The following is a 15,735-nucleotide window of genomic DNA, read 5'->3' on the forward strand; positions in this document are numbered from 1 at the left end:
TACTAAAAGTTTGCCAGGGGCTGCCAGGAGTCTAAGTATGGTGCTGGCTGGGACACTCTTTAGTTGCTGGGCTACCTCAGGTGACCCTGGAACAAGTTTCTAATACTTGCCTTTGATGCAGTCTGACACGAGCTCTGGCCAGACCTGCGCAGATGCAGCAGTCGGATCAAAGCAGCAAATCTTCTGAATCAAATCACCATCGAGTTTCTGCAAGGCAGAGCACACACAGTCATATTGGTGGCCAGCGGGAAAATAGTGAAGGGTTAAAGAGGCCACTGACAAACCTGGGAGGAATCTCAGGGAGCACTTCTGGAAGCAGACAGGCAAGCAGGAGTGGAGCTATTGTGGAAGGAGGCTGGGAGGACAGGGAAACCAGAAAGCAGAAGGCCAAGCAAGCAAGCTTTGTATCAGAGGGGCAAAGGGATGGGGAAGGGCTCCTTGTCAGTAGATCTCAGTTTGATAGACTGTAGGGTTGTTGATGTTATGGGGCTACTGCTGCACCTGCTGTCAGAGGCATGCAGTGAAGACACATCGTGTGCCAGCAGAAGGACCCTTTGTGCTGGTGCACTTACCCATGTCCCCAAAGTATGTTAGCTAAGTCAACAGAAGCCTTCTTCTGTCAGTAGAGCTGTGTTGACATCAGGGGTTTTGTAGGCAGAACTGTGTTGGCCAGGGAAGAGGGTGTTTTCACACCCTTAGCCGACGGCTATGCCAGCTAAACTTTGTACACCTTATTTATTTGATATCTCACCAGTGCACACTGACTCCAGTTCTCAGTCTTCTCTGAGCCCTTCCACTGGGGGTAGAAAAGCAGCAGCACAGCCTTCAAGATGTTATGCACTACAGCTGGAGGCTCTACGTAGCTCTTTATTTCAGCAAAGGACTTGGGACTGAGCTTCTGGACACACTCACGCAGGTCCTGCAGCATGAGTCGATGGAAAAGTACCCCTGCACACCTCACATCTGCCACGTGTTCTGCCTCTGGAATCACAAGCCAACTTTTCAAGGAGCTGCTCAGAAAGATAAGCCACCAAAGACAAGCTTTTGATTGCGGGGGAGGGGGTCTGCCCACTTCATGATGAACAAGGGTGCATTTTCCAGAGCAAAAACAGTGTTTGCAAATGGTCTACTAACAAAGAGCCCAGGTAGATGTTTGAGAAAGGACCAGGACTCACTGTGATGCGGTTGAGGCTTCAGGAGCATGGGATATTCAAAGAGTATTGTATTACTGCTGTAATGTTGTATGTGTCTGTCTGTTCCTTACACCGGGGCGGGGGGGGAGGGCAGATTTCCTGCGGGAGCTGAAGTCACTAAGAGAGTAATTAAAGTACATCACTGATGCAGACAGCAAGACTATGGAAGCCTCAGTCCCCAAGGGAAAGGCACATGCTCACTGGTTCTGGCTGAAGAGCCTGACAAAACAAAAGGCAAACTGCATAACGGCTCAGGCCTGATCTGGGAGATGGACTTGTCCACTCTGGATGTAAGTACTGACACCCTTGAGCTGTCTACCTGCCAGGGTGCTGTGCAGTGCCGGCAGTTACCTGCCACGCGTGCCTGCCAGCTGCGTGACGCGTTCTCTGTAATGCCCTTGTTCTAAATAAAGAGCACTTTGCTTTGGGAAAGCTGCCTGGGCACTTGCCAACTCTCATTGTCCCTGAGGGAAAGCAGAGCTGCAGCTCTGAATCAAATCGCATCTGCAGAGATAGGCTGGGCTGAGGGGAACTGCAGCTGAAAAGCCCCGTCTGGAGGGAGAGGAACGCAGGTCTTTGTCTCGAGAAGGGCGAGAGCCTCAAAGTGGGGTGTCCCTGAGCAAGTCTGGAAGGGCTCAGAGGTGCAGCTAACCTGGGAATGGCAAAACCCAGTCTGGATTCTGCTTGGAGTAGCCCTGAGGAGCACAGAGTCTCTAAGCAAATCTTTCCCTCACTCTTTTCCTAGAAGCTGCTGAGATATAAGCTTTCCTGAAGCATCCTTTTGCGCACCTGTCTGAGGGAAGCCCAGGTTAGGATTTTACTGAGAACCCCCATCTGTGCCAACCCCACCCCCTATGATCCTCTATGAACAATACAGTACCTAAGACATAGCTTGGCCCTCTTTCCCCCGCCGACTCCCTCAGCAGTTCCGAACACGCAGCTTGGACCATCTTCAGCATGGCCTGCAGGTCTTTGTGCTCAGGAGGTGGTAACCCCTGGTAAAGTCCGGTGATGAGATCAAACACCCCAAGGGTCTCTCCCGATGGCTCCCGGAGCGGAACGGCAGTGTGATGTTCTCCATAGACACAGGCGCTAATGACCCCAGAGCTGTCTGCGCACTTGAACAGGTAACCCCTGAAATGACAGTAAAACAAGGGCGATCTCAGCAACTCTAGAGTGCCAGGCTTTTAGGCAACTCCTAGGTGCACTGTGCTGTTGAAGAGAAGGAGCTTTCACACTGCTACATCAGCTGCTCTGCTCCCTGCAGCCTATACACAGACCTCATCGAGCCACATAACGTGGCAACAAAAAGCGTCCTGGAAACCAACCCTGCTCATCCTGGTCTGGTGTCAGGAGCTGCAGGGAGGCTTCACTGGTATAGGTTAGGGTCGTATTCATGCCATACAGACGATTTTCTGTATGCAGTGATGCTGATGTTTGCTCCACAGAGCTATACAAAGCAAAAACATATACACCAAGTCAGGCCACTGCTTGACTAAGTCCAGTAATTCAAGAAGACGCATTTGATAGATAAGTTGTGAGGACCTTGGCAGCTGAAGGAAACAGCTCTACAGTAGGATGTTTCAGGGGAAATGAGGATAATGCCGCCAGGAAAAAAGATACGCTAATTTAAAGAACAGGACACTCCGGATACAGGGCCTGACACTGCAAACTTTTGCTACCAGACCCAGAGCAACCAACGGAATTGCTCACGTTAGTAAGCATTATGCATGACGTTAAACATTTCCAGGACGGAGTCCAAGATATGCCCTACAGACTTTGAGAGTTTACTACCATGCATGTGACAGAGACTGCGATAGTGAGCATGCTCTGTTTATGTGTGCTCACCCACCCACAGGCTATCTTTATACTGCGTGCGTCTTCTGCCAGCTGCCGGCCAAACACAACAATGGGATGTGCCCACTTTTAGCCTGGTCCCGTGTCCAGCAGCCAGACTCCTGCATGCGCTGTAGTCGAGATCAAAATGGGAGCCCTCTTGCTGCAGGAGTAGCAGCCCAGCTTCTCTCTGCTTGCCCAGCTCACAGCACAGGCTTGGAAGATGACCCAAAAACACCATGCTGGTGCTAAGCCCACCTGAAGATGTTTTCTTTCCTGCTGACGAGAGTGGGAGGGGAGTGGATTTCTATCTGCCCCGAGTGATCTGTGGTCATCATCTTGCACAAAGTATAGTCACACATCTGGAACAGAGGAAAGGGAGATTATGATACCGGCAGGAGAGGAGCCTCCACTCCTAAGTTTATAGGGAGATCAGCTAATTCCTCAAGACGGAGCTTACACTGAATGCTCAGCTGCAGTGGGCCGACTGAAGGATAGCTGCAGGTCGGTTTTGCCCTCATAACCCCAGAATCTTCCCCCCAAAGTGCAGCAAGAATGGAATAATATCCTCTTTCACCTGGCCTGTGTAACCTGAGCCCCAGCCCCCAGCCCAGAAGGATGCCTACAAGTGGATGAGGGGCTTCCCCAAAGGACAATTGTTTTTTGGATCCTTAGAGCCCCACTCTCCTGGCAAGGGAAAAGCACGCAGCCATCTTTAGGGAGCAAGCAACATGACTCACGGGCAGCTGACAACAGGAAAACATAAAGCCCGGAGGGAGGAACGTTTCCAGTGGGAACCCGGTTATCAGGGGAAGCAGCTGAACGGTGGTGGCAGCAGTTGCCATCACGTGACCTTTGCAGTGAGTTTTGGACTCGGCCTTAAATATTTCACTGTCTTGCTCCTCATCCTCCTAATTGAGGGTGGTGTAAGCTTATGCGCAGCCAGGTCTCTGACTGCCTGCTGCAAACTTGGCATGTGAACCAAAGGCGAGCGGGCTGCCCTTACGTGCGGGCTAATTCAGAGTGGCCTCTGCTGTATTTACATGTTGCCTGCCAATACCATTTCTGGAGGAAGAGCCAGCACGAGCCATCCTCCTTTTCCATATGGTGATCTTGGCTGTGCTTCCTCTCTGCAAGGGGAGGACTGATTTAGCAGAGTACTGCTACACTGGTTCGTCCTGTGGCTCCGTGGTCTGGTGACACTTCCACCTGGGTCAGGGGTCTTGCTGCCCTGGCTGGAGGAGCCAGGGGCACTAATGGGGCAGTGCTCTTAGCCCAGGGGTAAGGAAGCACCCTTCTGGCTAGTGTAGGGAAGCAGGGGAAGGGTTGTAACAGGAGCCGAAGGGAATCCCAACCGCTCTCCCAGAGTGGAAGGAAGATTGCTGAGAGAGAGGGATGGCAGAAAAGAACGGTGGCTTCCCCTTGCAAGGTGACTGTCCCTTTTCCTCTACAAAGTCCTGCTGTGAATAGCATCAGGCGGAAACTCTCGGTGGTGAGCCAAAGGGGAGCCAAATGGGGGTAGGTCCCTGCCAGTCTGCACTAGTCAAATCCCTCTTTACTGCAGTAGTGGCCTTGGCTTGGCTTGGCTGGTGTGAAGGGACTGGGCTTACCTTGTCTCTGCCAGGCTCCACGAGGTACGTCGTGACCGCGCGGATGGTGGGGGCCCTGGGGTGCAGCCAGCCCAGAGCAGTGACTGCAACCTGCATTATGTTTTCCAGGGTGCGGATGTGGTGGTAGGCTTTGCTGAATGCATGGGAAACGCCCTGTGGGAGCAGAACCCTTGGCATGAGAAGGAATGATTACAGTAGGATCAAGCTGGGGACAGTGTCACAGCGGCAAGAGGAAGCACAAACTCGGTAGCATAAACAAAACAGCGTGCGGCAGGGACAAGCTCTCGGAGTACAGGGCAGCCCCCAAGCCCCACTGTCGCACGGGGCTGCAGGCTTCCTGGCCAAGCTCCTGATGAAATGGGAGGCGAGCTCCGAAAGAAAGCGTTAGCTTGCTCTGCTCCCTGCTGGCCGAATCACCAACTACAGGGACTGGTTCTAGAAGAAGTTGCTTACCGGCATCCCAGCCAGGTAAAATGACACCCGGCAGTAAGACAGCCAATGACTTTGGAGCAGGTACAACTCTGTACTTGCCTCAGCAGGCAGGCCTAGGAGGGAAGCTGCCTAGATAACCACTGATAAGGGGATTGCTGTTGGCATTGCTCATGCCATTTTCACATCCCATAGAGTGCTGCAGGCCTACAGGTATCCGGGTTGTTGGTCTGATCAGAATCTTGTTGGTCTAATAAAAGATATCTCTACTATGAGTCCTGACTGCAAGGTTACAGTGCATTCCCCAAGCCCACCACCAGGGTTGGTTCACACTGAAGCACGGGAAGGCCACACGGTCCCTGCCTGGTTGTCAGGAGAGACTCACACACCCATTTTCGGATGGTGCCCACCTGGTAGAAGCTGATCTCGTGGGTTAGGAAGATGGTTTGCTCGCACTGGTCCTGGAGCGTGTCAAGTCCTAGAATCCCAAAGACTCTCCATCGGGAGTCCTGCAACGGCAGCACCAGGAAGGAGCCTTTCCTTTCCTCTTCTGGACGGCTGCAGTTCCAGAAGTGGATATTTCCATGGAGCTGAACTCTTGGAACGTGGATCGGCTTCCCCTCCTCCACTGCCACAAAGCTGAGAGACAGGGATGCCACAAGACAGGTGAGAGGAAGTTTGTACAACCAGCATAAGCAGGACAGGAAAATCCTTAGGGTCTAGAAAAGCTCTGTGAGGATTTGTAGACACATATTGGGGTAAAATAATGAGTATTCAGTGAATGAGACTGAACCCCAGGAAGCAGCAAGCTCTGAAGAGACCTGTAGGGAACATGGGGGCAAAGGGGACATGAGGGCCTTAGCAGACAAAATCAAACAAACAGCAGTGCAGCTGGGGGCTCTCCATGCTAAAGTATCACAGCTGTGATCAGGATGGCCTCTGAGGGACAGTCTCTCCTAGGGGGTTCCTCTGCCTTGTCCTTATCACTACACTGCACTGCATCTCCACATTCAATTATTTGGAGGCCTTCTGGGGAAAGGAAAGAGCTTTGTGCAGGTTCCCTTACCTGACTCCTTTCATGTCCGCGTGAAGTGTCTGGTTGAGGACGTATGGGGCATCTTCTGCAGTACAAGCCACATAGCGCAGGAGAATGTTTCCCCGCTCGGGTGAGAGCCGGTTCTTTTCCAGAAGGGCGATATATGCACTGATTTTCTTGTTGTTCCCATGGGCTTCTCCATCCTACCAATGCAATGCTTCACATTATGTTCTGGACATTAGCCACTGGCCATTACACTTAGCTCTCATGCTTATAGCTTCTCCCATTTATCCTGGGACATTGTTCTGGGCCAGTGACTTTATTTCACTTTCACCAGATGAGTAATGATGTCCACACTGTCACTCCTGTCTCTCAGGTTCTGGCCCAGCAGTGGCAGCGGTCAGGGAATGGATCTGGTTCTTCCTTCTGCTATTCAGAAACCAGTTTATTTGAAAAAGAATATCAGTATCAGACCTATGAACTGCCCGCTCCTCCAGGTAGATACTGTCCTGGTTCAACAGGGTGAGCTAGTCCAGTCTTCCTGTGAAGACACCCTCTCTCTGGTCTGCAGATGCTCAAAGCTAGGCACTGCCAGCAAAAGCGCTGCACGGGGAAGGGGTGCACGGTCCCCTCAAAGAGGGCTGTAAATGCCACTATCCCTTAAGCTGCCCCTGGGATAACATATGAAGCCCTTTACACTGTAGACTGCCACACTGGCCAACAACTGAGTGCTGTGCACTTGTTTCCAGAAACTACCAGGCTAGGGTTGTGCGTGTCCAGATTTTATTTCATCACAGTTTCCAAAGCAAGAGATGACTGTCTCCCTGTGAAAGGGAGGAACGGATGGTCCCAGGGCAGTACAGCACAGACAAGAGCTGCCCTGACCTGCAGCAGCTCTTGGTACCGTGCTCCTGAGGTCCCTGAACAGCCGCTAATAAACTTGTCTTACTATGTACCTGGGACAGGGCTCTGAAGACCGCTTTGTAAACCGGTTCCATGCTTGTCCCGCTGGTCTCGGCCGCGTGCTGGATATTGAGCAGCCACTTCATCCTGGCCGAGCCTCGCAGCCGTTCCACGTGGGTTCGCTCCACACTCACGGTCAGAAACTCCACCATGTTCTCCAGGACTTCGTCCTCGTTCCCGGTCAGCTCGGAAACAACCAGCTCCAGGTAGGTCTGGAATTCTTTTGGCGACAACCTTGCCGCTCCGCTGGGTTGCTGGCGGGATGAATGAAAGTGCTTCTTTGCTAAAGGAGGGACAGAGACAAAGGCAGGGTCACTGCTTCCGAGCACTGTGCTTTGCTCTCCAATGCAACACTGGCACTAAGCCTGAAGCTGGCTCCAGGTGGGATTCTCCAGCCCCTCAGGCCGAGTCACTCATGTCCTTCATTTGTTTTTCCCGTGAATCAAAAATGCCATCATGACAGCCAGGGGCCAGCAACCAACTCCCCTTCCTCAGATCTCTGGGGTCTAGACACAGAAAAGTATCTGCACAGCCTCCTCCCACTCACACCTTTACCCAAATACCAGGTGTCAAAGGAAAATCAGGAGGTTGCACAGGACTGTCTAGAACCATACATATCTCAACACCACAGCCCAACTGCATGGACACGTAGATGACGGGATGATGACACTTTGGAGTCTCAGGACTTCCCCAGGAGATGCAGACTGGGAGTGGGAAGAAAACCATTTTTCCCACAACCCTTCAGGCAGAGCTGGGTGTCTCTGAAGCGTGCACTCCAGAAGAAAGGGGGTGAGTGGAGAGCCGATTTGATCAGGAGTGATTGATCAGTCTGAAAAAAATCACTAAGGACTCACTCAGGACCTGCTGAGTGCCGCCTCCCGTGGGCTGCACATGTCTATGTCAGGTTGCAGTCTCGCACCTTGCACAGGCGAGCAGAGATTGGCAGGCAGGTTGGGGAGTGGGTGAAACCTGGGCTAGCCCCCTTTCCCTTCGCAGGGCAGTGGGATGCAGACAGGGGAGGGGGGAGTCGGAAACAGGCTGCTATGGAGAAAGGGGGAAGCAGAGACCCAGCTGGCTTTCAGGAGTCATCAGAGAGAGAAACCATTCAAAAAACAACTGCACAGCAGAAAGGAGACACCTGTGAAGCAGCAATGAGTTAAAGCCTTCCCCTGATTTCTATGATTGTACAAGCCTGCGTGGAAACCTACAGAGGGTGCAGACCTTTAAAAACTATTATCTCTAAACCCTGTCACTAGGAATCAAGACAGAATGAGCCTGCAAATGGAAACCTACTGGGCCGATTTCTATTCAGCAGCTGCCCAAGTGTGTGGCTTGCCTATGCCGGGCGGCTGCTGTGTTCCTAGCTTTCCTGTTCAGCTCTTACAGGGCAGGACCTTGTGCCCCTCTCACTGCAATGCCTTTGCACGCAAGAGGGAGCTCCTGTACAATCTTTATGCCGCAGGCAACACTTTCTTTCTGAAACATGAGTGTTTGCTGCCCTGGCTACAGCAGCAATTGCACCTTTTGCTGTGGACACCTCCCCTGGAAACTGCAGGAGACATTCTGAGAAGCCATCCTGAATCTTGATCTCACATTTTCCCCAACCCAAACAAACAGAAGAAATGGGAAGATGCTTCAGTGCATCTGTGATGCGGTAATCGATGACGAGGATGGGCAAGGGCAAAATTTGTCAGCAGGCAGGCAGTATTTCATGATCAATACATATAATGGCCTGTAAGGAACAGTATAATAGAAAATGCTCTGATCAATGTACATGAGAACAGGAAGAAGGCTGCTCAGATTGCCTCTCAAAGCAGCCAAGCCCTGCTGTTACGGAAGCTGAGAGTCCAATTCTGCTGCATCTGAAGGCAACAGGATTTTCTGCACTGATTTCAGTGGGAGCAGCAGCAAGCACTCAGCAGCTCCAGGCCTTTTACAACAGAGGGTTTTGACTTGTTTTCCCTCAAAGGATTTTCAAAAACGTTCAGTTTCTTCTCTCTCTGTGGGAGGGGGAAAAGGAAGGAGAGGGAAGGGGCTGACAAAGCACACAAGGTTTGTGTTTGGGGCTTCCCCCCTGCTCCTTTCTGCCCTCCCGTTTCTGGTGACACTGGGATTACCTGGACATGTGCACAAGGTCAGTGTGAGCTACTGCTCCCTACCAAGAGACAGCTGACAGCCCTCTTCAGACATCTCAGACTCAGTGCTTTGCTCTACAGATTGCTCCATGCTCTGCCCCAGGCTGGGAGGCCCCTCTCCCTCTCCAAGACACACTTCTACCACGATGTCTGACAGATGAGTCTGAAATGGCTAGGGACTGTTCTATATCATTTATATGTTGCACCCTTTGCTCGTTATTGGTCACTGAGGGGGGAAGCTCTCCAGAGCAGGGACTGCCTTCTTATTTCTCTGCACAGCTGCCTAGCAGAGGTTGGTGCTGCTGATTTATAAACAATAAATGCAAGATGCTGGTAGTGCCAGCAGCTAGGAGCTGGGTGAGAATGCAGGCCGCGGCTTTTGCAGGGATGGAGTGTGTACTTAAGGGAAGGGCCACTTTCCAGGTTAATTCCACTGCCGTGTACAAACTGCTGCACCACTCCGGGCCACTGAGACAATGCAAAGGCATGACATGGCTTCCTACAGCTGGCCTGACGTGGCACAGAATGAGAGGATTTGAAAGGGTTACCAGAATTTGCTCTCATCAGCAGTGAGTGACCAGGATGAATTCAGTGTCTCAGGAGGAGGTCTGGGGCGGAGTGGCTGGTCTTAGGGGTGCCTCAGTAAGTGCATCAGCAGCCCTTGTCGCTCCAGTGGTTACTAATACGGTGCCTGCCAGCATCCATAGGTTGGATGTCTGCAGATGCTTGGCTGCCAGGGGAAGCTCAGGCAACATGCTGCACACGTGTCTCACCAGAGGCATAGCCAGGCAGTCCCACGATGCCCAGGGCAGTGCCAATTGTAACAGTGCAATTAGCTGCTGCTGTGATTGTGGCCATTTTTGTGCCCTCCCCACCAAGGTGGCTCCCTGGGTTGCTTCCCCATCGCTCCCCTCCATTATGCTATTGTCTCACCCAGACTGCTTCCCCCATGCCTACCATTGCTCAGCTGACTCGGGGAGATGAGATGGCTTGTGCACCTCAGAGCCTCAAACGAACCCTGACTCGAACCTCTGTGCCCATCATGAAAGCTGTGCTCTTTGTGGGGACTGTGAACTGGTTTTTACAAACCAAATCTCTTGGTGACTGAGTGGGTGTTTCAGCATTTCACTACATGGTGAAAGCAGCAGGGTGCCTCTGCTTGAAAGCCAATGCTCAGAACTCTCCAAGTGTTTCCTGGAGGCTGGGAAGGGGGTAGTGCAACACCCAAAGGGCACGAGTGCCTGGAGACAAGGACACTTGCTGCCCATCTCACTCACAAACCTTCATTCTCTTTCTGCCAGAGTCCCTTCTGCTTCTGACTCCATTTGCAAACACAGGTAAGACATGCTCTTCACCCATCATGTCATTCACACCATCACTGAATGGTCCAACACCCTAGACAAGTGTTCACCTCAGACCTGGTAATGGGTACTACTCTTTTCTTACCCTTCTTCAGAGCCTCTTTTTCCATTCCCTCCTTAAACATGCAAAGCACAGAATCCACCTCTTTCAGGTCTAGGAACCCAGAGCCCTCATTGTCCCACTTCTCAAAAAGAGCCTCCACGAGCAGTTTCCTTCGGGCCAAGAGAGACTCACGATGAACCTAGGACAGGGGAGAAGAGACAGAAGTGGGAAAGCGGTGAGGAAAAGCTGGTCTTTGATAACGTATGGGCACCCATGCTCAGAGTCCAGGCCAGGAGGGGAATTGCAATGGTTGGCTCATTGCTCAGTCATAAAAAGCCCGTTGGCTAGGCAACCACTGAAAATATGCCATTAAAATCTGAAGGAGATGACAGCCATAAAACCAGGGTGATACTGGGAAACATTAAGCAGAAGCAGCAGCTCTGCACTACTACGCAGAGCCAACATCAGCTTCTCAAAGGGGTCTGCTCCTGGCATGCAAACAAAGCCTGTGCCAGAAGCCCTGGCGGGATCAATGCAGGCAGGTGGCAGTTTCACAGCACAGAAAAGCCTTTCCAGCCAAGGCTGATCTGGGCTTTGTAAGAAACTCTGCAGGATTTGGCAGGGCTCACTATTTCTGGGTCTCTGTGCAAACTGTTGATTCTGGCCCTGCTCGTAACTGTGCCGGGGCCTACGGTGCTGCATGGCCCTCAAAACCAACCTGTGCACAGCACCAGATGCTAAAAATGGTTTGAAATTAAATCCACGATAGCCAAGTGTGCCATGTTCAGCATGAGGATGGCAGAGCTGTCAGATCCAATATCTCATCCAAATTAGGTCAGCAGCACAGCAAAAGAAGAATGAGATCCAAGGAAACTGCAGCTGGAGAGGTAGCCACAGGCCGGCATAATGAGGAGCACAGCAGAGATACTGGGCACACTGGGCTTGTGTGCAAGGGTCAGTACATGGGGTACATACTCCCTGTGTGCATGCATGCATACATATGTATTAGTACATGTTTTAGCCACAAACACATACATGCATGCAAAGTAGCTTCTGACAACATGCCTTGGGGAGGACTTGCCCTCTGGCGATGAATAAACAGAACTGAACCATTGAAGCTATTTTCCAGCTGGCTGTACACCTGGTGTTCCCTTGAGCCAGGCTCTACTACAGGCAGACAACCCGTGGCAGAATTCACCTTTCATCACTCGCAGGGCTAGGGTGGGGAAAGCTCATGTGCAAACAAAGGAAGAAAGAGACTCCAGAGCAAGGACTGGAAAGTGAGGACATGAGTGAAACTCAGCTGGGACAGGATTAGCAGGCTGACTTCCTAAGCCTCTAGCTAGATGTTCTGTGTATACATAATACCAGCAACACCTGCCAGCATTTACTTTTTCCAATTGTTCAAGTTTTTCCTCTTCAGTCTGTATGTAGCCTCTTTTTATGAATGCAACAAGTCTCTTCACAGTAGGCAGAGAGGTGTCTTCACCAACAAAGGTCTCCATGAGCTGTACGAACTGTGGCAGGTTGAGACAGCTCTGGTCAAAGGCACTCTTGGCTCGGGAGGCACCACGGGTCTGAATCTCTGCCATGATCATACGCAAGTCTAGAAGGAAGAAAACATACCATACTACTGTTTATGCACAAGGAAACATGCTTGGATACCTCTGGTTATGTGCAAGGAAGCCAATGCTAACCTGATATGGTCACGTCAAGTCATGGGCTTAATCCCAAAGTCTTTATTCAGTGGGGGTTTTCCTGAATCTGGGCTGAAGAAATATCAAGGAAGTGTTTTCCTCATTATCTCTGAATAATGAGGAAAAACCCCAATAATATTTCTTTACAATCTAGCACAATCAGACCAAATGCCATTAAGCCATGTTACTCAGTTCAGGCAGCTGAAGTTACTTGTATGCAAACAGTGGGTCTGCCTGATGCAAGCTTGGTATGCAAACCCTTGCAAGTCTGGGAGACCCAACACATCATGCTCACCGTATCTGACAAAAGCCCCACAATACAATGGGCAGTATCCCCGGGGATGTGATGTTTCAGCAATTCTGGGAGGGTTCAAGGACTTGTAGTGGAGACTCTGAGTCACCCAGTGGCTAAATTGAAGATACTGGGCTGATACCTGGAAATCTGGAGTTTTCATTGTTCCAGTCCTCTGGAATCTGGTCACCATAACTGCTATACCCGAAACTCAGGTTAGATGTCAGAAGGTCACCTGGGAAGACAAAGCAGACTATGCAAGATGAAGCAGTATCCTTACAAGTGTTCATAGCATAGTACAGTCAGAACAGCAGTCACCTGACCAGGGAATCTCATCCATCTCCTGGCTTGCCTCTTCAAATGCCTCTTGTCTTGGGGAATGTGATGGATCTGAAATTTAAACAAAGGCACTATCAGTGAACTGGAACCTGAGGAAGCCCAAACGCCATGCTGTCAATAGGCAGAACCCACCCACGTAAAACACATGGCACCTCTGTGTCTCTGGAGTTACCCTCATCACACGTAGGTATTTATTCTATGCTGTGCAAGTATTACCTTGTAAAACTGGCTCTGTGCACCTCACGCTTCCTAAACCCGGCTCCACGCAACCATTCCAACATCCCTCTGCCCCCCACCCTGAGTGAGCTCCACAGCTCCCAAGCTCAACCCAATGCAGAGTTGTTCCAACTTAGTGCACTGTATGAGTGCCAGGTATGGCCTGTGCACTGAACACTGCCCACTGCTTGGATGCTGCTGGTTATGTGCAAGGTGCAGCTAGTCCAAAGGTCCTGCGCTCTGCGTTTTTGTGCCCTTGACAAAAATCACTGCTACAGGCATGAAGCTTGTCACTAGGACACAGCACTGACCAAGCCCCTGCGATGCTTTAGCTCCGGGGCATAAGATAAATTATTGCTGAACTACCTGTGGGAGGTCTATTCCTGCATCAGCATCCAATAATATGTATAGAGTACCTCATGCAAGCCCTGGAGTTGACTGACTGCAGCCTTCCTAAAGTGAAAGCTTTCGTATGCAACTGAGAAGTAAAATAGTCCCTCTGGAAATGTAACAAGAGACTAAAACAAGCTGTTTCTATCTGATGCCATAATCTACCTCCTTTGGGGTCTTCATCTCATTTTCCTAATAATTATCAAAACACATTTCTACGTTTAACATTATCAGATTCCCCCTGCTGTGAAGCTGCAGAGGTAAAGGGAACATTACGTTTTCCTTTATTAGATAACAATGCTTGAAAAAGCGCCCATCTGCTTTCAAATGGCTTGAACACATAACACCAACAGAAGGATTTACCTGATATCTTGCGAGTGGAACATACTGTGAAACCGTGATGGGAAGGCTGTGTTGAGAAAAATATAAAAAAGCAGAGGGCTGTCTACTTCCAAGCCACCCCCAATTTAACTACATGCATTTGAGTTAAGCCACTGCTGGGTTTTGCATCAACACTTGTACCTGGTTTAAAGCATCTTATTTTAAATTTAATCCTGCTTTTCTAAAGAAATATAAAAGCCACACTTAATCTGAAGCAGGAGTGTTTCTTCACATGCTTGCAATGGCTCTGAATTGGTTTAAAAAAAAATGTAGTTCCAATTAAACCAGTGCACATCTCTGGGTAGAAAGAGAATAAGATTCAACAACACACAGGACAATAGGTTTTACCTTTACGCTGGTCTTGCTCATGCGGCAGGGAGGCATCGCCAGCCTGCGGCACGTTCTCTCTACTTTGCTGTGATTCTGATGGAGTGACGTGTGCCTCTGCATCGCCCTCTCTACCTGCTGGGGTTTCTTTCCCCAGCACTGCAGCTTCCTCTTCAGCATCTGGTTTGGATGCAGCCAGAGATAACCCTGCTTCCCCACCCTCTTCTGCAACATTGTTCTCCACTTCCTGTTCCAGTACCAACACCTGAACTGCCCCGGTTGGTTCAAGAGACAAAGCATATTCTTCCTGACCGAGCTGTCCTTCTGAACCAGGTTCTCTGTCCCAGATTATATGCTGATCTTCAGAGTCCGAGCCAGCAACAGGCTTGCTTGGTTCTTCAGCCACAGAGAGTTTTTCCTGGCTGGCTCCAGAAGCTGGCTCTGAGAATGGGTTTTTTGAGCTCCCTGGACTTCCAGCGTCAGGCTGTTGGTCTATCCCAGCTGCCTCACTCGAAGCAGTCCCATGCCTAAAGGTGGCATCCTCATCTGAACTGCTGGGTTCAGCAACAGTGGTTCCTCCCTTGGCATCTTCTTGGCTCACCTCACCCAATTCCTCTCTCAGGAGTGTGTTTGGCGTTTGTGGGCTGGGTGACAGGGTGGTTTCTTCGGTCTCTGTAGTAGCACAAGATCTCTTCTGGCTCACTTGCCCTTCGGCAGCAGGGTTCTCCTCTGAGACTGTATTTACTTCTTCATGGGCTGGTGTTAGAATAGTCTCGGACGACTTAACAGTCAAGCCAGGTTCTTCTGTATGGATACTGCTTGTCCCAGACTCGCTTGTGCCCACCTGTTCCAGGTTCTCCATTTCATCTGGAGTCGCCTCAGGCCATTCCGACTCCTCCACTGGCTTATCTGTAGCTGGTCCACTGCTGGGTAGAGGTTCAGGTGGTAGGGTCTCTCCCTTAGAAACTTCGGTCTGTGGCCAAGCAAATGTTTCCCTGGACTCTGCAGAAGCAATCTGTCCATCACTGAAGTCTCCCCAGAACTCAGCAAGCTCAATCTCTTGCAATTCCACTATTGGCCCTAACAGAAAAAAGACATTTAGTTGATAGTTTGTATGGTTTTTATGCTCTCTAACTAGAGGGGAAACAGTGCAAGAGGATACAGAGGTGGAGAAAAGTATTCCTTAGTGGACACGTGCTACCTACTCTATATTCCCTAGTGAACATGCACCACCTGCAAGTACTAGCAGGAGTCAGGTGCCCAGTGTTCGGCACTGGAGATGGAGCATTTGTAATGGGGGCAGTTTCTTTACCTCTAGAACTCATTTGCTCTCAAGATGTGCATTGTGCCATGTTTCTGAAGCAAACGCCACTCTCACATTGTCATTTTCCATATTAAAAAGGAAAGCAGTGTGGTAATTTCCACTGTTCCTGATCTCAGCAGGACACGCTCAAGTGATTTAACATCTAAAAAAAATCATTGCGTTT

General features: G+C 50.5%; 1 protein-coding gene across 6 annotated transcripts in view; it reads right to left on the reverse strand.

The window, feature by feature from the left end:
- Positions 1–15,735, reverse strand: part of EFCAB5 (EF-hand calcium binding domain 5) — a 48,452-nt gene that overhangs the window by 2,182 nt on the left and 30,535 nt on the right. For 5 of the 6 annotated variants that reach the window (XM_090025647.1, XM_090025650.1, XM_090025648.1 and 2 more), the window contains 13 exons: positions 14,270–15,328; positions 12,914–12,985; positions 12,738–12,830; positions 11,998–12,212; positions 10,649–10,805; positions 7,061–7,350; positions 6,135–6,307; positions 5,479–5,707; positions 4,640–4,792; positions 3,288–3,391; positions 2,074–2,327; positions 752–981; positions 111–207 (listed from right to left, as the gene is read on the reverse strand). In XM_090025647.1, coding sequence (XP_089881773.1) covers positions 111–207; positions 752–981; positions 2,074–2,327; positions 3,288–3,391; positions 4,640–4,792; positions 5,479–5,707; positions 6,135–6,307; positions 7,061–7,350; positions 10,649–10,805; positions 11,998–12,212; positions 12,738–12,830; positions 12,914–12,985; positions 14,270–15,328 — 3,126 coding nt within the window. The remainder of the gene's footprint in view (positions 1–110; positions 208–751; positions 982–2,073; positions 2,328–3,287; positions 3,392–4,639; positions 4,793–5,478; positions 5,708–6,134; positions 6,308–7,060; positions 7,351–10,648; positions 10,806–11,997; positions 12,213–12,737; positions 12,831–12,913; positions 12,986–14,269; positions 15,329–15,735) is intronic. The other variant, XR_016438900.1, reaches the window with a different exon arrangement.

This window comes from Crocodylus siamensis, chromosome 13, assembly GCF_052110815.1.
Source record: "Crocodylus siamensis isolate JL-2025a chromosome 13, ASM5211081v1, whole genome shotgun sequence".
Classification (NCBI taxonomy): domain Eukaryota; kingdom Metazoa; phylum Chordata; order Crocodylia; family Crocodylidae; genus Crocodylus; species Crocodylus siamensis.